This window comes from Myxocyprinus asiaticus, chromosome 5 (genome assembly GCF_019703515.2).
Source record: "Myxocyprinus asiaticus isolate MX2 ecotype Aquarium Trade chromosome 5, UBuf_Myxa_2, whole genome shotgun sequence".
In the NCBI taxonomy this organism is placed as follows: Eukaryota; Metazoa; Chordata; class Actinopteri; order Cypriniformes; family Catostomidae; genus Myxocyprinus; species Myxocyprinus asiaticus.
The window spans coordinates 29,388,224-29,414,528 of record NC_059348.1 but is presented as its reverse complement, the minus strand read 5'-3'; the positions used below and the strand labels follow the sequence as shown (position 1 = coordinate 29,414,528).

The window sequence follows — 26,305 nt, the reverse complement described above, 5'->3', positions numbered from 1 at the left end:
TCAAATCATTAAAGGAATAGTTCATTCAAAAATTAAAATTCCTTATTCACTCACCCTCATGCCATCCCAGATGTGTATGACTTTCTATCTTCTGCTGAATATTTTTAAGAACATTTCAGCTCTGTAGGTCCTCACAATGAAAGTAAATGGTGAGAACAATTTTGAAGCTCCAAAAGCACATAAAGTCAGCATAAAAGTAATCCATGCAACTCCAGTGGTTAAATCCATATCTTCTGAAGTGATATGATAGATGTGGGTGAGATTCAGATCAATATTCATGTCCGTTTTTTGCTATAACTCTCCACTTTCACTTTCACATTCTTCTTTTGTTTTTGGTGTTCACATTTTTAGAATTTATAGTAAAAAAGGACTATTTCTCATCCACACCTATCATAACACTTCTGAAGATATGAATTTAACCACTGGAGTTTTATGGATTACTTTTGTGATGCCTTTATGTGCTTTTGGAGCTTCAAACATTTGGCACCCTGTTGATTTCATTGTGAGGACCTACAGAGCTGAAATATTCTTCTAAAAAGTAAAAAGCTTTGTGCTCAGCAGAAGAAAGTTATACACATCTGGGATGGCATGACGGCGAGTAAATTGTGAAATAATTTTCATTTTGGGGTGAACTATTCGTTTAAGGGTCTTTATAGCGCATTCAGGTACACTCATCAGATCAGTTGACATTACCTTTTGCCTGGCTACTTTACCGACATGTCAAACAGCAAATAGTAGGCCTTTATGCGGCAAATAACTGAAAAACACTTACTGGAATGGGGGTTTTAGATAGTTTTCTAAAAAAAAATATCGCCCATCTCTTAAAAAAAAAAAAAAAAAAAAAAAAAAAAAAACTGCTTTACCCGAGATGATCCAATAAACCAATCCTCAGCCGTGAAAATCGATTTGCCTCAAAAATCCATGAAGGCGCCAAAACTTTTAAATCTTGATCGCGTGCGCCATCTGCTGTACGAGAAGCGTAACTCATCCCTATAATGAGACTGTGATCCTGATAAATATGTTCATGCTTTATAGATAATAACATTGTTAAAGTAAACATTTATGCTTTTAGTTTGGATTTTTTTAATCTAGACTGCATGTTAGTTCCAGAAGGTTAATTCCACATGCATCATGATTTCTGACAAGCACATGAGTTATGCATAAGTGAGGCTATTTTCAAAACAATAACAGGCATTTTTATTGATCAGTTTGAAACTGATCAAGAACTTGATCAAATGTTTTCATTCAGTGTTAAAGCCAACTAATTCTATTTGTGTAAATCAGTTTGAGCCCAGTTGTATTAGTGCGATTCCTATTCTGTATACTAACAGATGGTGAGAAGGAAGTTATCAAACCAGTGAGTCATTGGAGACTTTCCCTAAATGTGAAGAGTTTGAAAACAGAAATTGTTAAACATATGGCAAAGCCAACAGATATGGAACATGACGAATGTAAAGATGTTTAATCAAATTTAAGAAATTAAAAGACAAAAGTTGAAAGAGAGAAACTGAAGGATTTATTTAAGGTAGAAAAGTATGGGGAACTATCAAAAAGAAAGGTTATGTGTTCAAGAGGGGAATTACATGTACAGACCCGATGTGTAGGAATCTCTTTATTGTGTAATAATAATAAAAAAAGGCTCTACAATGAGCTTAATTTCTGCTTTAACTATCAAAATATACACATTTAAGACAGAACTGAGGTTGATTTTCAATTACTTATATAAAAAATAAAAATAAAAAAAAATAATAATATACAGTAGCCTTCACCCACTCTGCTTCTCAACATTACATACAAGGAAAAACAAGGCATTATAACTAATGTCACAAAAAATGAGTTTTCCCCACTTAAGACTTTCATTTGGTTCTGTTCTCTGACAACAGAAATAGTTTGATATTTTAGGCCAAAAAAAAAAAAAAAAAAGCCTACAACATTTTATATTTTGCTTGTAATATTGTTTTCTTAAGGTGTTAATAACAAAAAAGCAAAACAAATAAGGCAACATGGACAAAGGTCCTTTAAACTTTGACTCCTGCCAACTAAACCAAGGCTCCTGATAAAGAAAACAATATTGCTGCACAGTAAGATCAACTTCAATAAGAAAAAGCCAAAACTGGCTGGCAGAACAGGGAAGATGCTTTGGTCCATCATGCAAAATAACAGCCATTCAAACACAAACTCAACTCCTGTCAGGAATGCCAGTATTCTGCTAAATTGCAAAGGCTCAAACAAACAAGAGCATTTTTTCTACACACAAGAACAAGCTAAAAGGTTCAAGGGAACGTCTGAGAATCAAGACTCTTCACACCACAAACAAGATGAAACTAAATGCATAAAAATTTTTTTTATATATATTATATATATATATAATATATCATTTATATTATATATATATATATATATATATATATATATATAAATAATATTATATCATATATATATATATATATATATATATATATAAAAACATTGCCTTAATGATTTTCCCAACACCTTACACAAAGACGTGCCAAAACACAGTCCAAAGTCTTGTCACAGGAGTCTCGGTTAATACACAGGAGCTTAAGACTCAGTCATGCTAATTTTTAATTGTTTGACGTGGCAACTGAGGGTGAGAATGGCAACAGAAACTTGAGCTCTGAGTTCTAAATCAACTCAATTAAGTTGACCAAAAATTATGCAAAATCAAAGACTGTGAACACCAGATTGGTTTCACGTTAAATGGACAAAACCCGTAACAAGCAGGGCAATAGGGAAAGGTGAGGAAATTAAAATGCATATCTGCAAATAAAAGGACAATGTAGCAGTCTAGGCACAGAGAGTGTGGTGGGCCAATGCCCAAACAGATGTGATAGTGTAGAAATATAATGTATGATTCTTTAAAAAAAATATTTAACATGGAAGGAAACTATAGTTATACAGATTTTTTTTTTTTTTTATACATATGGTATAAGGAGTAGAACAACATGTATAGATTAACTATATGCAAAACCCAAATAAGATGTGATAATCAGGCAAAAAACCAAAGCTTGTAAAGAACTGAACTGCTAATTGCTGCCATTTACATTTGTGCATTTTACTGGGCTCCTGTTGGTCAATTTAAACAGACCATTTGGGAACATTTTTCAATTTTGAAGTTACTGGCTCCTGCATTGGAGCAAACACCACCTAGATATTACCAAGGCCACTGTGAAGATATATGCTTAAGCACTATGTAAGGCACAGTTGTTGTTTTTTCTGAAAGACACAAAGGGGAGTTGGCTTGGGAAGGTTTATGATAGTTTCAACAAATGAAGAAAGGCTTTGTGTGTGCAACCCTGAAGGTGTGCGGGTTTCCGCATAGGCACAAGTGTAAATTACGCAGCATCTATGATCCCAAATCGATGTGTGCCACTGAAATCAGGTCTATGTGACAAACCGTTTGAGAAAGGTACTATTAAACCCAAACAACACATTGCGTTAAAGTATCCCTATGGTCTACTGGTACAAAGTGGAAATACAAATAAATATACATAAGAGAATATAATTATAATAAAGGAATGATGAAGTGTGTGTTGTGGAAAACATATCCACAGTGATATAAAACAAATTGTGGAAGGCTTAAAGTTTGGTCTAAAGTGACGGTCCTCTCTCCTTCTCTAAAACATATTGGCTTCTGACCACACCACTCCATCAGATGGTGGACTTGGAGAAGGACACTCTGAGGTGATGGTTCTCTCCCAGGTTGTGATTGTGAAATTTGATCAGCGACTCGATTGCTTCCTCCACAGAGCCCAACTGGATGAGAGCCATTTTACGGTCTTTCCTGAAAAAATTAACATATTTTAGGCCTCCCAGAAAGTATGGTGACTACATCTTCAGGAATAAGATTCAAATTCCTTACTGGAAAAACTTGAAGGCCTTCACCACAGCTCCTGCACTTAGAAACAGGCCTCTGAGATCCTCCTCAGTGACAGAAGGTCTGGAAAGAAGAGAGACAATTTTAAAACATTGCCATGAGCCAATACAGTGCTTAAGATGCTTTAAGAGATTGGCAGAAGTACACTGGACTCACGGGATGTTGGAGAGGTGGAGGGTGGAGGAAGGAGGGAAGATGTTGGAGTAGTTCTTGGAACCTGGCTTTTTGAAGCGGTGAAGAGGAGAGTTACTATAGTCCTTGGTGAGCCCCTGATCCTCTTGGCCTTCACGTGGCAGCTGCACCATGGTGTGTTTGGATAGAGTCACCCGCAAACCCTTACCATACAGCTTCTGCCCACTCAAGTGGCTCATAGCTAAAGAGAAACAAAATAGGTAGGTGTTGCAGAACTTGTCACACTCCTTTAGACAAGAGCTACTGAAGTTAAAGAAGAACCCTTAAACATTAAATACCTAGTTGGGCTTGGGTTCCATCAGACATCTGCACCAAAGCATTCTCTTTCTTGTTGAACAAAATCTTCACTCTCATGACGTCACCATACACACCTAACAAAAGATAACAATAGCTATAAGAGGACATTAATTGTCTAGATTCTTCACTTTAGTAGATCAGAGTCAAAGTAACACATGAATTACAGTTGAAAGTTTTATGGCCCCTCACTACTACTGGCCATTGACTTCAATCTTCATAAAATTGCAATTTACTTCACTATGACTAGAATCTCAACCCTGGTTGCTTTTGGGAGTGTCTACATAAGAAGCTTGATTGGTTTAATGTTTGGGAATCTCTGCTGATTGACAAAACATCCAAGGAATCAACTATAAAGCTTCCTACAAAGTATTAAAATTAATACTGAATAGATGACTTTCTTTAGCGGGTATTGACACGTTAAAAGCAAAAAGCTGCAACATTAAGTAGGTTATGGAGTCACCATTTCATGCTCATAAATTGGACTGTAAAGTCATTACAGCATGCGGGCAGGATAAAACAAAATGTAACAGTTTTGTTATTTGCAATATAAGTTTTGCTTCTGCCATTCAAGCTAAATGAAGTGCCTAAAATAGCTGCAGCTGATTGCTTTAAAAAAAATACAAACCAAAGTAAACAAATGAAAAAACAAATAAAAGGTAATAAAAAGGAGATGCCAGTGATAACATACCGAAAAGAATAAAGAGGCATTGGGGCGTAACGTTCTTAAGACAGCAGAGGAAGGCAGCGTAGGGAGGAAGGGACAGGAAAAGATCGGAGGCAGGACAGTGGAGTTGAACATGTCCACAGCGAGGCAGTTCCACAGGAATGGCGAAAAACGGTGGTAGGATTATGAAGGTAGGTGATATTGTTCATGATGGAAATGTAGGGGAAGGGTAGAGGTAAAGGAATAGGATATTCAATAATGTAGTGGTGGGTGTTGTTTGTGTTGTTGTTGGTTGTACAGTGAAAACAAAAATTTGCAAGTGCATTTAATATTTGAGTGAATAGGGAACAGTATTGGTTGGGTAGGTAAAAACAGAAAAAAGATTCCAGGTCAAAGTATTAAAATAATAAAAGTGAGAAGGGGAATGGGGAGGGAGAGAAACAAGAAAAAGTAAAAAAAAAAAAAACAAGGTCAGTACACACAAAGAAATGTAGTGTTCCAGTCAGCAGAACTTGCTAAATTAAATGCCTTTCACTATTGGAACACTAAAGAAAAAAAGAAAAAAAAAAAGGGAGAAGATTAATAATGAAATACAGGAAAGACAGAGACAATATATACTCAGATCTAAAGAAATACTAGAAATGGAATGTTTCAGATGGTTTTAGACTAGAGTCAACGAATATTTAGAAACATGTACATTGTTACAACATATTTAAATTAATTTGATGAATTGTGTAACTGGGCCTCCTTACTATTATAAATGCCAACCAAAGTTTTACATGTACTGAAAATTTGAAGTGCCTCTTGCTGAACAGATTTGAAGTTGGCAGATTTATCACCAAGATTATGCCAGGATGTCATGCAAGAATTAATTTTCTACAGGGTTCGTACAGATGCTTCAAAGGCAAATTCAAGGACTTTCAAGGACTACAAGTACATTTTTATTTGTTTTCAAGGACTATGCTTGAGATGTCATTAAAAATGTTTTTGTTAATTTTAAATAAAAATTGTATTCATTCAAAAACTGTTTATAAATCACCACTTATTACAAGCACAACATCTCAATGTGCATCTTTAATTACATATTCTCACAGTAGCAATTTGACTGTTGTTCTTTTATTATTTAATTGTTTCATGAACGAAGCAAGGGTTAAAACTAATGAGGGTTAAATGAGTTACACCACCAAATTTGTGTGTGTAAAAATATATTACAGTTAAATTGAAAATAAATAACATGCTGGGGAAATTACTATATGCATATTTAAGCAGCCTCTGAACTTTGACAAAATGATTTTCCAAAATTATTTTTTTTTAATACAAAAAGTTAAAACCAGGGACTAAAAACAAAATATTTTTCAATTCGGTTCTTTGAGCAAAAACAGTATTTTTCATTCCGGTTCAGAAGTTCCGCAGCCTCCTTCCCAAAAGGTTACCGGTTAGAACAAAATAAAAAAATTTGTTAATAACGTTCTTTTTAAAATGACGGTACTCTGTGCTAGGGGGTGGGTGAAATACCAACTGCAGTGTTGCCAGATCTCGGAAGAGAAACGAGCTACATGGTCTGGAAAAACGAGCCCAAAATAAGACATTTGCCTCGCCAAAATAAGCAGTGGATTTATCGGCATAGAAATCTTAAGCAGTTAATTAACAGTCAGGTATAATTTTAATTACAGATCTGCTCCTCAGTCAAAACCTGGCAGCATCAAATCTGTATTAATGCATCATATCTAACAATAATTCAGTGAAGACTTGGAAACAACTGAGAAAAGTACTTTAACCTATAATAATGTTTTCCTTGTATCTGAATGATAGATTAGCCGTGCATGTATACTGTATTTAGTATTTATACATAGATGTTAAAAAGGTCTTCATTCAGAGAATTCGACATCCACAACAGGCAATTAGGCAAAGTGTGTGATGCAGCACTTTCCTTCAGGATCAAAGCATAGGTTTAATTTTTTTGGATAACATGAAGTGGTGTAGTTCCAAATATTTACTGTGATACACCCACACTTTGGCCTAAGGTTTCATTAAAAAAAGAATTATTGGAAAATTAATTATTGATATTAACCGGTTATAATAAATAAACCAGCATTTAAATATAAAGTTTTCACTCCGGAACAGTTGAAAATCACTTTGTTCCGGTTTTCGGTTACATTCTGCTAAAAACTTTTGTTCGTTTTTGGTTTTCGTTCCTTTAACCGTTTTTAGCCCCTGTTTAAAACAAAATAAATAAATAAAAAAACTGATATATAACTATTAATTATTATTAAGATTATTATTATTAAATTAGTAAAAAATAACACAAATAACTGTAAATGTCATAGAAGTGGTGTACCAGATGAAGGGGACAAGGATTTTCAGGCAATTGAAAAATTCACATATATTTTCTAAAAAATGGTGCAAAACAGTCAAGCCATTTCATATTAATAAAGGTTAGGTTATAGAATGCTACCTTTTTAAATGTTTTGTAAGACACAAAGCTTTCTTTACACAAGGGATGCTTGACAGCTCACAAAACTGAATCCTCCTTTGATCCACATTCAAATTCAGAACATTTTGCATCTCGCTGGCGAATTTCACTCTGGAGAGTAATTTGTAATTAAAACAGAGTTGCAAATACTTGTGAAATCCACCACAGCACTATCAATAAAATATTTTTTTAATCCTCAACCAGTAACAATTGATTGCGATTAGCCCATTCTGAACAACGATGCCAAAAGTAACAGGTGCCACATGAGAGCACCGCCTATGCACCGATTCAGCAGTGGTCTGGACCTCTGCCTATATGGTTAAAAAGAAGTCATTTGTTCGTCAGTTTGACTCTACTGGTCATGTTGAATGTTTCTTGCTGCACACGCAACTGAATAGCGCTCCTCGAAACACTGTCAAAATGGGTTAGTACAGTGTTTCGTCTGCACCAGCAGAAGAATGTACAGTATGTTTGAGATGGTTAACGGAACCGATAGTCATTTTTATGCAAGCGGTTCTGAATAAGCATAAGGAGAAGTATGCAAAAAAAAAAAATATTAAAATGAAATCCTTTATTCTCCATGTTTCATTGCACGAGCCGTGAGTGAGAGCAAGAAGCGGGAAGAGGCTGATCTGGTGTTTGGCTGTAACAGGATTGTATGCGTGTTTTTCCATAAATACATACAACTGTTTTAAGCAATTTATTTAACGATTTTCTACAATTCAAGCACTTTAAGCACCTCTTGGTAAAAATGGCTATTTTCAAGATTTTCCAGGACTTAAATGTAAAAAGCCAAATTCAAGTACTTTAAGCACCTTGTACGAACCTGTTTCTACTATTTTCCAGTTCAAACCAATCTAAACTGGTTAGATGTTTTAAATGAGAACCATCAAAGGCTAAATGAAGTGAACCTCAACAATGTGGAGACCACTAACCTCAGGGTTAAGGTTGCTGACCAGCAAGACACTGTGCCCTCCAGCAGTGAGACCCGAGAGACTCAACCGTCCAGCAGCAGCAGCCGCAGCGCCAGGGACCCCGAGCGATGCAAGAGCCCCAGGAGGCATACCAGGCAGAGACAGACCTGTAGGAGAGACAGCCATCACTATACAGCACGGATACCATAGAGAAACTGGGACTCAGCAATCCACAGAGAGCCATTATGCGAGTTGTGACTGACCTGCTGCCTGGTGAATGGTAAATGTTGGTGTAAAACCATGCGCTCCAGCATATGGCGATGCAGATATTATACCAGGAGCAGCTGAGAGAAAACATGCAGTTAGTAGCTGACTTTTAAAAGAAAAGGTTCACCCAAAAATGTAAATTCTTTCATCATCCATTTGTCCTCATGTTATTCCAAACCAAACCATCTGCTGTTATTTTGACCATGGAACACAAGAGAATTTAAGAATCTGTATGTAGCCTTTGCCATACCAGTTCAAAGTGACCACTGCTGCCAAGTCCAAAAAAAGACACCAAAAAGCACCAAAATTATAAAAAAATAAAAATAAATGCACCCTATTCAAAGTCTTGACATTGACGTGCCATTTATTAATCTGTATGTTGGCTAGATGCTAGCTTTGGTGGAGGTGTTTTTTTCTCTTTTCCTTTTGGAGCTTGATTGACCTGGTCTCCATGAACTGTTGATTTATGCAAGAGCTGCATAGATTAATGAAACATTTATCTTTTTGTGTTCCATGTAAAAAAATAACATACAGGTTTGTAACTAAAATGTAATGTGTGAACTATTCCTTAAGTGTGGTAAACATTAATTAAAAAGTTGATTTATGCTGAATTAATGCAAATTTTACTCAAGGCAGCAGCAGCCATCGTCTGTTGGTCGAGGGAGGGCTGACTGTCTCCTGTAGGTAGGTCAGGGCGAGTGTAGTCTCTGCTCTTATCATTGTTGTACTTAACATTCAAGCTGGTGAGCTTTGAGAAGCTGATGCGAAGGGTACAGCACGCATTGTAGATGTTCTGTCCATCTAAAGACTGTTGATTGTTAAATAGTCAAATGATTACAGGGTTCAGATGGGATTTAACTGCTCATTCATCCATTATATTGACCTAGTGTGCCACTTACCAGCTTTGCATGCTGAGCAGTCATTCCATCTGCGTACTGGACCAGAGCTTGGAACTGGTTGTTTTTGGTAAAGGTTATGATCTTTAAAACTGTGCCAAACTTGGAAAAGATCTATATACATATAAAAAATAAAAGTTACGCAAAACTGTCAGTGACAAAAATGTATTTCTCTTTGTCTTGCATCATGTGAAGGACAGTCAGTACCTGATGGAGGACATCAAGAGTAACTGGATAGAAAAGGTTTTCAACAATAACTCTTAGTACAGGGCTCTGGCTCCCCATGCTGGCTCCATCAACACTGCTCAAAGACAAGCCTCCTGTCTGAACAGCATTCACCGCCTGCAGTGCTGCCTGCGCTCTCTATGGGGTTTAGAGGGGGCAGGGCACAAGTCAACATCATTGATGGAGTCATTTATATTTGTGGAATGGTCCTCGATTTTATGCCTAAAGCCCAAAATATACTTCGGTTTTGACGCAAACGTTAAATGTCTGCATACATTTGAACGCACAGCCTTTCAAAGGACACTTCATTTCATACTTCTTGTTTTTGGAAAAGATCGCTGAAAAGCAAGAATCTAAAATAAATATCCGCTGTGGATTAGGGATGCACCGATACCACTTTTCCTCTTCCGATCCGATATCGGAAATCTCAGTATCGGCCGATACCGATACCAGTGTTTTTTTGCATAATCAGTTTAGAATATCTTTACATTATTATTACAGCAAAATTAACTGTAATTCCAGTATAAGTCATCAGTAGAAAAGAAGCCATTTTTCAACTTGTATCTGGACTTTAAAAGGATTCAGATCTCTTTTTTGTTCAATTTAGTTCAGCTCACTTTTCATTCACAGTTATTTTTTGGAACACGTTCAACTTAAATATTATAATTTGTAAACAAATGATAATAATAATATTATAATAGTAATATATCTCAATCATGCACCTTTTGTCACGGATCCACCGGTCTCTCTCTCTCTCTCTGTCTCTTCTTAACTGCCATCACAGCACTCACTCTCCCCCGAGTTCTGATTACACGCACCTGCATATAATTAGTGGCTAATCAAGGACTGCGTATATACCCTGCTTTCACACACACTCTTTGTCTGTTCTCATTGATAGTGTCTCTGAAACTCCACACCTTTCTACTATGTCAAACATAAATGTGTCTTCATTATTGCCTGCAAGTATCATAAGATTGTTGCGAGTTATCTGTTAATCGTGTCTATACCCTGTCTGGATAATATTCACCTGCGGTTTGTCGCTCTGCTCAACTGGATTTACATCACTGTTTCAATCATCTGCTCAAACCCTGCTACTGAGTTCATATCTCTGCCTCAGTGACACCTTTCAATTTTAATACCCTCACGCTTTTATTTTGACATTCTGAACTCTCCAGGAAGTCCTGTATGTGTCTATTTGTAGGCAAGTTCACAGTAGTTTAATTCGCTTCTTATTCAAATTCTGGTAAAAATGCACCTCCGGTGCCGTTATAAATGCATATTATAAGTGAACCAAATTATTGAGCATCTACATCCGAGATGTTGTTCCTGAGTAGCGCTCAAATATTGCGCACCGCTGTGAAGGCTAAAAATAGCCGAGGGTGTGTGTGTGTAAACGGAGCAGCACCATTCAATAACGTGCTGGAGCTGCGCATGCATTTTTACTTATATATTTACTTAAACAGCCTTTTGTGATTCACAGAGCTCTCACGTCTTCAGGTGGCTTTGAATAAAATGCATGAGTCATATGAACTACGTTAATTGTGTTTTAATGGTTCTTTTATGTCATTTTTTGAGCTTGACAGTAATGAACATGGCTAACACACAGTATCGGATTTGGATCGGGGTTGTCGGACCGATACCAGATCCGTTTAAAAACATCAGTATCGGAGCAGATACCGATCCAAGTATCGGATTGATGCATCCCTACTGTGGATGGTTTGTTACGGTGTCTTCTGCTTCCTCATTCCTGTGATTCCAGGAAGTGTTAAATTGGTTGCCGAAACCAGGGAATTTGAGGAAGATTCCCCATCATGGAGTCCTCGCCGCTGGCCTAAGTCATCAAGACCCTCGCCGGCATCCACTAGACCCAACACCACCTTAAGCTGCATACGGAGCAGGAGCAATGCTTCCAGGTTCTCCTTCAAGCTCAGGCAGAAGACCGGTAGATGTTACCGAGCTTGGTGCCCCAGGGAGTCACTCCAGAGCTCTTCGAGCGTGCTGCTGAAGCGTGGGGGTGGCCAAACACTCAGATGGGCGGTCCGCCTGCTGCCACTACTGTCGGAGGAAGCCCAAATCCAACCCTCCTGGAGTACTCGGGTTTAAAATGGGCCATCATGCAGCGGGTCGGCTGCAATCCCAAACAGCACCAGTGCTTCCGCTCGCTGACGTTCAGCGAACTCGGCCACCTGTTTTCATTCGCCCAACAGCTCCGTGACGCCTGTTGGAAGTGGCTGCTGGCAGAGAAACGCAACACCGAGCAAGTAATCGATTTCATGGTGCTGGAGCAGTTCCGTTACCCGGCTGCGGAAGGGGACGGCAGAATGGATCCAGTGCCACTGCCCGGGATTGCTAGACGCAGTCCAGCTGGCTGAGGACAATTTGGCGGCGTATTCGAGGGCCAGCGAGCCCTCTTCTATCTCTTCCCTCCCCCTCGTCCTGTTCCTATTCCCCAGAAACGGGTAATTATGACCCCAAATCCGGTTCCCCGGTCTTGTGGGCCTTTCAACCCGCCGGTTTGCCCTAACATTCTCTGCTCTCCCCCACAGGTTGGTGAATTCGCTGCCACGGGTTTAAGCATGAAATCTGGCCGGTCTGCTAGAGCTGCGGGGAACCTGGGCACTTCCAGGACCGATGCCCCGTGATGGTGGAGACATGCTCTGAATCTCTGATGCGCCACAGGCTGCCCCCGATCGAGCAGGAGCGTATTGGATACCTGTGAGTATTAAGGGGGGTACATAGCCAGCCTTGATGGATTCAGGTTGTAACCAAACCTCCATTCACCAAAGCTTGGTTGAATCCAAGCTTTGGATACAAGCTGGCGGATGCAGGTAAGGTGTGCACGGGGATATTCAAAATGACCCTTTAGTGACGTCATGACGTCGGCGGACAAAAGCACAGTGTCGAGGCTGCGGTTAGTCCCCACCTCTCCCATCCACTAATCTTGGGTACGAATTGGCCGGCATTTACAACTTTATTAAGGGGAATATATGTGGATGGGCCCTGCAATAATGTGTATCGGTGTGTGATTCGGAGGCTGGGGAGGCAGTGCCAGGGCAGTCCATGTCAGTCCATGTCAGCTCCACGTCAGGAGGATGTAAGGGAGGGGAAGTCTTGGCCCCAGCCCTTAGAAGATTACCTGTAGGGGATTTCCCTCTGGAGCAGAGGCGAGAAGAGACCCTTAGGCACGCCTTCGGCCAAGTGAGAGTGATTGATGGTCAACGCCTCCAGCCAGACATTGCACTCGCATATCCGTATTTTGATTATCAAGGATCAGTTGAATCGAGTGACGCAGGACACTCAAAGGAGGACACAACCCAGTTGTTAGTACTGAAGAGCCGTCTGGAAATGTTATTCCAGACAGCTCATAATCTGACGGCGGGTCACGTAGGGCAGGAAAAAACGCTGATCTAATGGCGCATTTCTATTGGTCAGGCATTCACGGGGATGTTCGGCATGCTGTAAATGTCAGCTGGTGAATCCGCTGGCCGCCCCAAGAGCGCCATTGCACCCACTTCCATTGATCGAGGTCCCCTTTAAAAGAATTGGTATGGACCTTGTGGGGCCATTAGAGAGGACGGCATCGCTTTGTGTTGGTTCTGGTGGACTAAGCGACGTGATATCCGGAAGCAGTGCCTCTGCGAACATTTCAGCACAAAGTGTTGTGGAGGCACTCTTCAGAATTATCTCCCAAGTGGGGATTCTGGAAAAAGCCCTCACTGATCAGGGCACTATGTTTACGTCATGTACACTACGTGAACTGTAAGGATTTTGGGGATTAAAAAGATTCGTACCAGCGTTTACAACCCCCAAACAGACGGCTTGGTCAAACGATTTAATCAGACCCTAAAAAATTTGATCAAGTTCACGCAAGAAGACACTCGAAACTGGGACAAGTGGCAAGAGCCTGTTATTTGCAGTGCAAGAGATCCCATAAGCCTTCACAGGGTTCTCCCCATTTTAATTATTGTATGGTCATTGACTGCGCAGCGTGCTTGACGTCCTACGGGAAAACTGGGAGGAGGGACCTTCAAACAGCAAAAATGAAATTTAATACGTTCTTGACCCAAGAGCAAAACTTCACACACTGGGGCAATTAACATAGGAGAATTTGCTCCAGGCTCAAGAACTGGACTATCCCTTCAGAAGAGATGAGTTATACAAATGCAGGTATCTCCTGACCTCCTCACACACATTTTTAACATGCACATCCACTGTTGTTGTTTCCGCCTTCGTCTCCCAATGTTTAGTGCCGATTACATCATTTAGCGCTTCTCCACGACAGCAAAGGCTCAATTGTGAGTGTTGTCAACTTGTGGACCCACTACTGCAAATAATTCCAGGTGCATGTGCATTCAAAGTATGCACGGTTAGAAAAATATGACTGAAGTACACTTTGGGCTTAAGGTGATGCAATTTTGTACTCACAACTTGGTTGGGTGAATTGTCAGTCTTCAGCTCCTTGTGATTGGAATACTGCATGAAGATTGGGTGGTTCCGAATGACAGGGGTGACAGAGGAGTAGTAGCTGACCATGGTTTGTGCTGACTCCTCAGTGTTCATCTCCAGAAATGCCTTTGAAAAGACAACAAAAAAAAACCCAGGGTTCAATCATGTCCACCACATTGGAGTATTTATGCTCTGGGGAGACTGAGAAATATATATTATACATTTTTTCTTTTACCTGATTCTTTCCTTTCAGCATCAGAAGGTTGGTCACTTTGCCAAAGGGAAGCCCCAAAGAAATGACTTCTGCTTCATTAATGTCATTGGGAAGCTTGCGTACATGAATGACTCGTGACGGAATGCCTGGGCTCCTGATGTCTCCTTTGAACTTCTTACTGTCATTACCATTTGCTAATTGAAAAAAAAATATATATAAGTGTTCAGATATCATTTTGAAATGGTTTAAAACTTCCTCAAACTTAAAAAAACAAAAAAAAAAACAAAATGCCTACCTGCTCCCGAGCTCATTATATAAGGTCCGTTAGATATGCAGGAGGAAAAGAGTTCGTCGGATCCCCTCTGAAAAGAAAGGGAAGTGGACATTAAGTTTATTGTATCTACAAGGCTTCAGGGATGGAAAGTCACTCAAATATCTAATCCAGAAGCCCTTAGACACACTGTGACCAGATGTCTGATTATCTAGACTAGAATATTGTCCATTTTGGCAGTATATAGTATATGGGTGATTTTCCAAAAAAAAAAAAAAAAGAAAAGAAAACAACAACATCCTGGTCATATATAACCCCAAATAAAAAAAATGAAAATATTTCTTTGCATTAAGAAATTTGGCCTACATTTAGACCCATAAGATGTTTTGCATTGTGGCATTATTTTCAGGACACTTAAGCAAATTTACCCCCCAACTCTCATAGCCGCAACTGAACGTTTTCTGAACGTTTTACTTTTACTTTTCCCAATGTTTTCAAAGATTATTCTCATTACAATGACAATTTTTTTATATTACAGTAAAAATGTTAAATGTTTTAAATAAAATCAGCAAGAATGAAAAAGTAATATGATGTACTGTATACAATTTTAATTTTATCTTAATTGTATTTATTTATTTTTTACAAATTGCATTAATGAGAATATTATGACCATCTAAAATAGAGGTCGACCGATAGTGGATTTTACCGATACCTAAATTGGGTAGTACCTGCCGATAACAGATTAATCAACCGATAGTTTTTCAAATAGATACTGAATGGGAAAAAAAAAAAAAAAGGGGAAAATAGTGCTGAACTTTATTACAAAAATAAACAGTACTGACTGAATCATGAAAATGTATTGTACCTTTATAAATTAAATAAATATATTAATATTAATATATGAAAATAGTCCAATTTTAAAGTCAGCTGATTTTTAAATTGATGCTGTTTCTTTAGTCCACAAGAGGGCGCAATAAACCATTCAGCACCATTATATTATTGCATAGAACATTCCTATCCTGACTGTTAAAAAAAAGAGCATTTAATTTTCAACTAATATACATAAAATAAATATGTTTTAGTTTGTCCATATTTTCAAATGTTAAGTCAAAAGTAAAATGAGGGGGTAAAACGATTCAATTTCACATGGTGTTACATTTGCACTGATTCCTGCTACTCCAGACTCAAGCTTCATAATAACAGCGAAATACCACATTGTTTTTATTCAGTACAGTTGTATGTAGAGTAGCAATATTCTCAGATAGCAGTGGTATTTGGCTGAACTCGGTGGTGAAGCGGCTCAGACTATGAGCCCAGGCCAGGGGCTGTTCAAACAGATGGAACACAACAGAATGGAACTGAACATGAGGATCTCGAGACACATTTCCAAGTTGAACATCTTTCCTGACAAAGCATTTAAACAATTCATTGCTTAATCTGAGAAACGCAAAGAGAGCAAAACGTCATGGCCAAAGACCTCCACCAACTGTAAGGGGCTGTTCACACCGAACACTTTTGCAACCATCCAATTATTTTCTATGTAAACGCACGCTAGACGAATGACTTTGATTCCCTTTGTTTATTCAGCGTCTCGTACAGAAAGCATGTTTTTTAGATGATGTATCTAATTAAAAAGAACTTTAAAAGCATATTGAGACACCTGCTTTCTATTGAAATATATTTGTTGCACTATGTCTAACCTTTTTTAGCACAAGAATGTGATCGATCTGAAGTCATACTACAGTGATGATAAAACTGAACTGAAATCAGATGCGTTTGATTTGTTTATATGTTTCTATCAACTGCATGAAGATATTAATTTGCTTTCTCACGTCACTAGCTTTAAATACAGAACTAAGCTGGCTAATGAATGTAGGGCTGAAATGACAACGTCGACAAAAAACTGTCAATTTTCACTGTTGTATAGTCGTTTGATCTTTAACGTAACATGAGATCACATTAAATTCTAAATGATGATGCGTGAGAGCAGCACTGCGGTTCGTGCCTGATTGAGGAGAGGAAGCAAACACAGCTCACAGTCCAGATGCACTCTAAACTTTCCAAACAGCTTCAGGTGATGTAGATCGCAAAGTATGAGGGAATTATAATGCAAAAATACCAAATAAGTAAATACAGAAGTGTTAATTTTGTCAGCTATTTTTTATTTATTTATTTAGTCCTGTGTCAAATGTCCTTGTTAGTTTTTATCATATTTAGTCAACCATATCCTGTTTTTTTTTAGTCAAGTTTTAGTTAACAAAGTCCATTTTAGTCTTAGTCAAAGAAAACACACAGTATTTTAATCTAGTTTTAGTCAATGAAAACTGTTGACATTTTAGTCATATTTTAGTCACATTTAGAAAGATGCAACATCAAGAAATCCAAGTGTTGCACTAAGTAAATCATTGCTATGATTTTAACTTAAACCCTGAGTATCCAGAAATAGCTACACAATCAAAACTAGGTGGTATTATACTCACAAAATAAGTACTTAATGCATGTTATGCAGGCATATTACTACAGACACCTTTTTTGAGGTATGTTTTTGTAGGCAATTAGTTTTTAAAGCATATTCAAATTCATTTTGATGGTAATGTGAAGAACAAATAAACAGTATTGTCATCAAAAGCATGCCAAATACATAAGTCATTGGTCTATACTCAATCCTATGATACCTTCGCCGCTCATTTTCAGCTTCTTCACAACAATTTGCAAGCCTATTAGCTTAATGAGTTCGGTTTAGCTATAAAACACAGCCTACATAATGTAACACCACCGCCTTGTCTTAATATAGCTTAAGTTGTAATATAGTTGTCACTGGTTGTCTTAATATAGGTTAAAAAAAAAACAAAAAACAATCTAACATTACCACCAAGACGTTAACCTACCTCAATTTCTTTTTGGTTAGCCTTCATATCATTTTCTCTTTCTCCCAAGTCCAACTGTTGCTGTCATTATTTAACGAACGTCAGCTTTCTGTAAACTACTTGAAAGGTACTCCTCACAGTGCTTGCTTAGTCCTGAAATGCCGCACGCAGCACAGGAAAGGAAACGGCTGCTCATGACATTCAATGAACAGGATGTTTGGATTGCAATTTAGAGAAATGTTTTTTTTTTAAAAAAATAATATCTTTTTTTCCCTAACAAAAACAAAGAGATTTTGATAAAGATTTTATTTTTTAAACTACATTTTAGTCCCCTCTTTTTTTCGTCTCTGGCATTTCTCTGTGTGGTCAGTGCCTCTTCTAGGAGTTGCACAAAGTGTCCCGATCTAAGGGGGAGAGATTGAAACTGCACCCGGCTGATGCACAGTCTGTCGAGGGGACACTCATCCCTCGAGCATGCAAGCTTAATGCAGCTAGATTAAAACGTGATGGCTCGCGGCTTATTGAATCATAATGTGTCCCTGTTGTGTTTCTTAACGTGAAGAAAATTGGCAATACGCAGCTTCATTAATAAGAGAGAGGTTTTTTTGTGAGTTAAAGATGGATTGAAGTGAACAAACTTCTGAGTGAGAGAGGGTAGTCTTCGCCCCATTATACACTGCAACAAAAAAGTTTTTGTTTTGGCTTGTTTTCCAATATAAACATCTAAAACTCTTTTAAAACAACATACATTTTCTTTAGCAGCTATACTGCAGAAGAAAAAAAATTGTTATCTGAGAACGTTGAATATATTAAAAATACAAATATCTTTACAAAAAAAATAAATCTAAAAATCCTTAAAACAAAAAAAACAAACAAAAAAACCCACGATACATTCAACCTGAGAAGCAGCATAGAAGATATTTAGACTTGCTTTTAGAGAATAGATCTTTAATATTTTGTCTTTACTACTTCGCAGAAGTATAACCAAGTTTAAAAAAAAAAACACTTGTATACAAAACACTTACATTCTCTTAAAACAAGTCTAAATATCTTATGTTGCTTCAAGTAAATGTATCTTAAGGATTTTTAGACCATTTTAAAATGGAAAACAAGACAAAAACACTTGATATGATTTTTTGCAATTCATTTCTTTACAAGTATCTAAAGTATTTCTCCCCTTTAATTCAGTGAATATCATTTAGAAGTATTTTTAAAAGATGATTTTGTCCTCTTTATTGTTAGTAAGCATGTTCAATACAGCCGTTTAAGTCAGGGCACAAGCTCAATAATCGGTTATGAACTAATGATTAATCATTGCAATAATCACCTAATAGACGAATATTCGTTCCAATAATAGATTAATTGATCATCAAATTAATTGTTAGTTGCAGCCCTAAACGAATGCATAAACGTGACCAGCTGGATATAAACTAATGCAAATAGATTGTAACTATCGTGACATTTAAACATTTGGGTAGGACTTGCGTGTATTTTTGTCACATTGTTCTAACCACTTGAGGTTAGCTTTAATGTTAGCGTCCACTCAGCCTTGTCAGCAAACATGCTGTTGTTCTCTACTAATGCAGCATCTAGTCAACAAATTAATTACTTTATAATAATATGACAACGTTGTGGCGAGCAGGGCGGGGCAGAGCGATGACGGTGCAGAGCAAGACCGGAATGGACACCTGGAGCGAATTCTCGCCCAGCTGTTGGTGATTGCGGTGTTGGCGGGCGAGGGATAAAGCCGCAATCAGAGCTGCAGTTGAGAGAGACAGAGCGAGAGAGATGCAAGGAAGCTGTGTGTGTCTGTGTGGAGCTGAAAATCACCCCGTTTATGTAAGTTCATACATAGCTGGCTGAAAAGCAGTGCGTTTAATGTTTTGTTACACTGAATATTGCTGACAATAGTGTCTTAAGTTAGATGTTTGTCTGGCTCCCGCTTCCTTCAGAGAGTTAAAGAACTTTGTCACAAACATGTACCGTATACATACCTTTTCGTTGATGTTTTATATCCGCATCTGAAGTGTTCCACTCCATGCAATGTAGTCTCACGTGTCAAAACAAACACCACAAGGCATCAGTGAAGTGATTTTTATTTTGCCTCTAGAGGCCGCTCTCATACTGTATAACGACAGCGGACCCTTCTTAGCCACTCCAGCACCAGGGAAAAACTATCGGGGTGGATTTTTGCCAGTAACTGATAGTTCCAGAAATCTGTTATCGGTGCCGATTAATCGGCAAAACAGATATATCGGTTGACCTCTAATCTAAAATGTGTGAAGCCTTCATGAGAATGTCACAATGTTTCTTAAATGGTCTTAAAAATAGCTTAATTTTCTCTATGCAAAATATAATTTATTAACATAATAACATTTTTCACTTTTGAATGAAATAGGACCAGGATATTTCCTTGACAAGTTTTGTAAGATTCATTCAACTCTATACGGATGAATGGAAACAAAAACAAATCAGCAGCATTAGCTTTAACAAGACACCCAACTAATGATTCACATCAAAACATTGTCATGATTAAACTCATTATTGCATTAAAAGAACAGAGGTCATGTGTTCATAAATTTATGATCATCAGGAATAAAATATCTTCCTACACAGAGAACATGTGTTGTTGTCTAAAGCAATAAATACATCCAGTTGTAATGAGTACCTACTAGCCTATAAGTCATATCATAGAAGTGATGAATGATAGTCTTGATTTCCACCCAGCGTAACCTCCATATATGGACACTATATTCATTTGGGCTGCTCTGTCACATCTATCAAACATACAGATTAACAGGAACACGCTAGATGATTTACAACAATTACATACCATCTAAACTGCCCAAGTTCAGAAGTTACAAAGATACATCAAAGAATGTCATCTATAGTATGACAAACAAGGTATAAAGAAAGCCATGTTCCAAAGTTCAGCTTATGCCTAACCGTAATTTTCCACAAAAATGACAAGTGGAAAAAACAGGGCAAAATCAAACAAATGTTTTCATAACCTAATGGCTACAACTACTCTTGGCCCAGGCCTCTTTTCTTAAGAGATCACTCAACTGTTTACTGCTGGTAAAAGCAAAACAAAGACAAAGACAGATGCAAACAGAGGCAGCTGTGTCCTGCCATAACATTAACAAAAAGCCCCTCACTCAAGGCCAAGCTGGAGCCACTTGGCTGGCCAATGGAGCAATGAGCAAATCATTCAGCATCACTCTCTTAATAAACCACTTCAAATGGCAAGTCTCTGCTCAAGTGGTCACATGCCTTGGATAAGCTAAAGCTTTACACTCCATTACCACAATACGTGTTCGGTTCCAGCCCAAACAAAAGTTGTTAGCAAAGCTGCCTGGATCAAGACTTTTGTTCCCCCACAGTCTACTACAAACAACACCAGAGGGAAATTACCACACCCTCCATAAGACTTGGTCCTGTGTAATGAGGTTTTGCCTAAATTTACCTTATGCAGAACCATGGTCAATAATTTTGTGCAGAAAATATTTGGCACTGCATTTCCTCAGAGTAACCCGCCACATTCCTAACAAGCTAAATTCTGCAGGAGTCAGGTTTCAACATGACTTTCACAAAACAGTTATGACAGGCAAGCCTTCACTGGTTTAACTATCCATTGTTTTGTGTGAGACATCCACCCAACTCTAGCATTTCCTTCCTCTATTTTTAACTGCTGGGCATTGCAGCTTGTGTGCTTGCAAAGAGGAGGGGAAAAAATGTGAGAACAATAGTCTCTTTTCCATCATAGGGCCGAACGGTTTGGAGCACTGTGAGGAATGGTTACAGCAGCTTTTCCACCTGGGCACGATTCGGCATGCCGCGATTAGAAACCATTCTCGGCCCAGAATTCTCAGCATGGTTAAACAACTGATGGAATACCTGTAGTGACGTCGCGACTCACAATTGGTTACTTGTCAGCTGCCAAGGTTACTCTTTTTATTTTTATTTTTTAATCTGTAGCTGGCCAAGCGCATTATTTGGGCAAAGTAAAAACACTCCTCACGTGGTCCTTAAACACTTGCGTTACCAAGGTAATGACTGACGTATTTCTTGTGTACATTTGAAGTCTGTTTTCAGAACCACATTGAAAATAAATAAATCAGTAACCGTACCGGCTGGCCCGGATCGGCACAGAATAGAATGGATTTGCAAGAAGAACAGTTCGGCTCAATGGTGGAAAAGAGGCTTATGGCTCCCACACTCGTCTCTAGGAGCAGAAGACTTGCAGGTGCCAATGTGTTTGCATCCATGGACAAAGTTCAAGCCTCTTGGGTGAGAGCAGTGTGTGTTGAATAAGAGGTCAAGAGACAGAAATGCAACCACAGCATTCCAGCCACAGTGTTCAGCCTCCGAGAGGGATGCAACTACTATGCACCTTTTCCTCCTTGCATGTGTGAGAAACATCAGGGGAAGCAACACCAGGTATCCTCTACGCACTGGTCAACAAACACTCCCAGATAAGTGAGAAGACAGCAATATTGTAACCACATAACTGATGCAACTAGTTTATAAATCCACTAGGGCTGTCAATTTAATGCATAATTAATTGCGATTACTTGCATTAAAAAAAAATAGTGTGTTAAATTAAGGCAATAAATTATGTCCCTGGACCGTAATGTAATATTCCTACTATCAGAGCAATTCAAGCTATAAACGGCACCTTTTTTCGCCAGGGGGCAGTAAGCGAAACTCCAGCTGTACAGTGAACAAACCAAACTCAGGCTCATTTAACACTTGCAACAGCACAAGATGGGAACATGTTCTTGCATTCAAACAGTTAGATCGAGCACATTTCCAAATGCTGGGATCTCGAGACGCGTTTAAGTTTTAAACTGCGTTTAACTTCACACAGCGACTGACATTATGCAACCAAAGTGAAATGCTCCAAAAGCATCCGGCTGATGCAGATGTACATTGACCCATCCTTAGACAAAACCTTGTAATAAATCTATCTCGGACAAATTGACGAATTCAGTTGCGAAATGGATTGCTGTGGCCTTTAGGCCAATGATAAGCTTATGTTTATTTCCATTTTATTGAACAATATATTGCCTTCTAAAGCCACTTTTTGTATTGTTTTATCAATGTCTGCCACAATTATGTCATGCATTTTAACTACCTGAATTATTATTTTTATAATACATAATAGAATATAAATATTGAATCATATATTGAATTAGTTATTTGAGGGCCTTTTCAGCAAATAATTATGTGCATTACTTTAATCAGCATATCATGTAATTGCCCTATAAAACCACACATAACCAATATGTAAAATAGAGGCATCCGTTTTTTAATTCTTCAACTTGCTTGTAGGTCAATTACAAGATGAGAATGTACTCCTTTCACCTTTGAGTCACTTCACAGTGTTAAGTCACAGTGATTGTTAAAACAGCAGGTGCCCTTTGACTGGAATAATTACAGTATCAGGATCAGAAAAAGACAGCACAAGAATTTCAGGCTCAGCATTCAGAGCAGTTCCCTGTGTCTCAGCAATTCAGAAATGAGGACGGTAACTGACACAATGCATCAAGAACAACCAACCCATAAAACCTGACAGAACCTGAGTAATATAACTGAGTGCCTGTGCAAAACTGAAACGAGGTCTAGATAAACCAACTACACATATTTGCAAGCCAGACATGTGTTTTTGTTTTTTAAACATGTTAAACAAAGAAAAGAAAATGAGTCACATACCTTCGTGCCGACTGTTATTTCATGGACACTGCTAAAAAAGATGACAAACAAAACCATAAGTATTGGAAAAACACAATATAACAGCTTAGGTGCTGAAATCAGATTTAGTCTCTAAAGGGAATGCAGCAACATTTCAGGCTTTGCCGTTTTAGACCCAATAGTGGTCTGGCAGGTATAATTTCAGACATTTGGTAAACAAAATTGCAATACGTACATTGCTCCTGTTCTGGCCATTAATGTTCTCTTGACAGAAAGAATATTTATTAATTTTATAATTCTTACTTTCTATTTACATATAGACAATTTCATATAGTTATTATTACCTTTGTGTTTACATGGGCTATTCTATGAATGTGTTCTGTTTTTGCACAGTTGTCTATATTCTTAATGTTCTGAAATCTGAGCCTCATCAGCAAACTCTGTGCATACAAATAATAAAACAACTTGAGTGGAAATGAAATTAAGGCCATGCAGGAACTTCAGACGACTGTTGTACGTAAAAAAATAAAAATAAGAGAGTGTTGCACTTCAGGCTGCACCTTTTCAGAGGCAACCTGATACGTCAGGCAAACAGTAAAACAAAACGGTCCTGTCAAGCCACTCTTCCTCTCTGCTCTTGGGCCCTACCTGAATCACAGGCTGCAAGCTGCTTGGTACTTCTTTAAAACAACCTTACATCTTAAATTCTTTGGTTTACTTTAAATTAAGATGGCTAGGATGTAGGGGGCCTGGGTAGCTCAGCGAGTGTTGACACTGACTACCACACCTGGAGTCGCAAGTTCGAATCCAGGGTGTGCTGAGTGACTCCAGCCAGGTCTCCTAAGCAACCAAAGAGTCACATGGGGTAACCTCCTCGTGGTCACTATACTGTGGTACGTTCTCGGTGGGGCACGTGGTGAGTTGACCGTGAATGCCGCGGTGGATGGTGTGAAGCCTCAACGCACGCTAGGTCTCCATGGCAACGCGCTCAACAAGCCAGTGATAAGATGCGCGGATTGACGGTCTCAGATGCGGAGGCAACTGAGATTCGTCCTCTGCCACCCAGATTGAGGAGAGTCACTACGCCACCACGAGGACTTAGAGTGCATTGGGAATTGGGCATTCCAAATTGGGGAGAAAAGAAAAAAAGATGGCTCGGCTGTAATCAGTACACATGTATACAAAATCAGCCTGTTACAATCACCTATGTATTTCCATAGAAAGAGAGAGATACAAAGGAAGATGCTGAACTTACTCTGTTTCAGCGACGTAACTGGATCCCAGAGGATACAAATCAGTCTCTAAATGGCTGCAGGAAAAAAGAAAAAGCCATTCAGAAATGCCTTCTTTATATAGTTTACCCTTGCCTTACTGTATGCCAGATGGAAGTGGTTTTATTGCGTTCACCGATGTGTTTACCCAAAAGATTCAGGAAAAATATGAAGAAAGTGAAATTGAGGATAAAATTCAAACCCATTTTTGTTTTTGAACTCGGCGTTTGATATCAACATAAAAAAAAACGCTACGAGGAAACAAAAACACGCACCTTTGTGAAATATGACTTTTGACAAACCCTTATATTTACTGAGATACAACTCTTGTGACAATAACTATTATTATAATTAAATTATCTATTGAATACATGCAAATAACTTGTTAACTATACAAACATTTACATTGCAGCAAAAAGCAGTTCAGTTCTGAACGCTGAGAGATTAGCTAAAACTGTTACTATAAGATGGACCAGCGTAAATGTGTCCACTTTAATTAGTATTAGCCGGAGAATATACAACGTCCACAGACGATTCAAATCAGTAAAGCCCGAGTAAAGTTGAACAGACATTGGTTTCGCAGGCTAGCAGGTAACTAGCCACCCAACAACAATGCGGAAATTGGTTGCCACATAGTGGCCGTTCAGTTGCTTTTGTACACATTACAAGCCCCATTTGATATTTTTCCGCTTGCGATTTAAGTTAAAACATCACTGTAATCTCCAGTTCGCAAAAGTATCTCAACTGCACTACTTGCAACAGGTTGCTGCTCAGTTTGGTCCAACTTTTGGACTCAGTCAAGCTCTTCCGGCACGGGAGACATTAAGAGCCATGAAAGAGTGATAAGCAAAAAAAATCACCAGTTCCACTTTACCTCACGTCATTTAATACATTTTAAACGTGCATAAAGCATTAAATCACCACTACGCATCTAACATCAAACGAGAAAAGGTTTTACGGTGTATCTCGCTAGGAATTAAATGTGTTTTCAACTTACCCGTCCATCTCACTACACGAAACTACAGGTTGTCGTAGACGGGAGGTAGACCTGCTAGAATTTCTTATAACCTTACAAAATGGCGGAGGGGGGAATGGCGCTTTCTTATTGGCCAATTGACCCTGGGGTGCCGCGTGTGGGCGGAACTTCAAGTGTTTTTGGACAGCGGGATTGGACAAAGTCACTGTCAATCTGAAAAGGCGGTCGAAAAAAGTTTGCGAAAACTTTATGTTGTCTCCGCCACCATGAGAAATGAGCTGAGCTTTACCGTGAGCTATGGTTGAACCCTATCATCAGCAAGGTAAAACAACCTGCAGAGCGCATTGCTTGGATATTAAAGGCTTAGTTAAACCACAAATTAAAATTCTGTAATAATTTATTCACCCGTATATCGTTGCAACCCCGTATACCTTTTTTTACTTTCGTGGAACGCAAAGGAGATTTTAAGCAGAATGTTGAGCACTGACAGTTTCATTCCCCATTCACTTCCATGCATGGAAAAAGAATGTATTTTATCTTAGGCGAGTACATCAGCAGCTTTATGGTTCATTGAACAAGCATGGAAAACATCGTTTAAACCCTTTACAATAAAGATCTGTAAAGTTATTTGGATTGTTACAAAATTATCTTTAAAATACAGTGTCCTGAAAAAGGGACATTTCTTTTTTTGTTGAGTTTATGAACACTGATTATGTTTGATGAGTCCTAGCCTAATAAGA

General features: G+C 38.4%; 1 protein-coding gene across 3 annotated transcripts; it reads right to left on the bottom strand.

Moving 5' to 3' along the window:
* Positions 1-1,904: 1,904 nt before the first annotated feature.
* On the bottom strand, positions 1,905-25,651 carry LOC127441520 (polypyrimidine tract-binding protein 1-like). Of its 3 annotated transcripts, none has more exons than XM_051699046.1 (16): positions 25,587-25,651; positions 24,574-24,627; positions 23,340-23,370; positions 14,782-14,848; positions 14,508-14,680; positions 14,252-14,398; positions 9,809-9,964; positions 9,605-9,715; positions 9,333-9,513; positions 8,702-8,782; positions 8,460-8,605; positions 5,076-5,109; positions 4,369-4,461; positions 4,055-4,271; positions 3,884-3,961; positions 1,905-3,805 (listed from the first exon to the last, which is right to left on the bottom strand). In XM_051699046.1, the coding sequence occupies exons 1-16, from the start codon at positions 25,592-25,594 to the stop codon at positions 3,673-3,675; spliced, it is 1,710 nt and encodes a 569-aa protein (XP_051555006.1). In that variant the 5' UTR covers positions 25,595-25,651; the 3' UTR covers positions 1,905-3,672. The 3 variants fall into 3 exon arrangements, with proteins under 3 accessions (XP_051555006.1, XP_051555007.1, XP_051555008.1); XM_051699047.1 differs by having other exon boundaries at positions 23,340-23,367; positions 25,587-25,627; XM_051699048.1 differs by lacking the exons at positions 23,340-23,370; positions 24,574-24,627; positions 25,587-25,651 and adding an exon at positions 19,619-23,317.
* Between the last annotated feature and the right edge of the window lie 654 nt (positions 25,652-26,305).

Excerpts from the sequence above, each read along its gene's own strand:
- LOC127441520 (XM_051699046.1), bottom strand. Across the intron at positions 14,399-14,507 it reads TGCTGAAAGGAAAGAATCAG|GCATTTCTGGAGATGAACAC; the intron begins GTAAAAGAAAAA and ends GTCTTTTCAAAG. Across the intron at positions 8,606-8,701 it reads TACCATTCACCAGGCAGCAG|GTCTGTCTCTGCCTGGTATG; the intron begins GTCAGTCACAAC and ends TCTCTCCTACAG.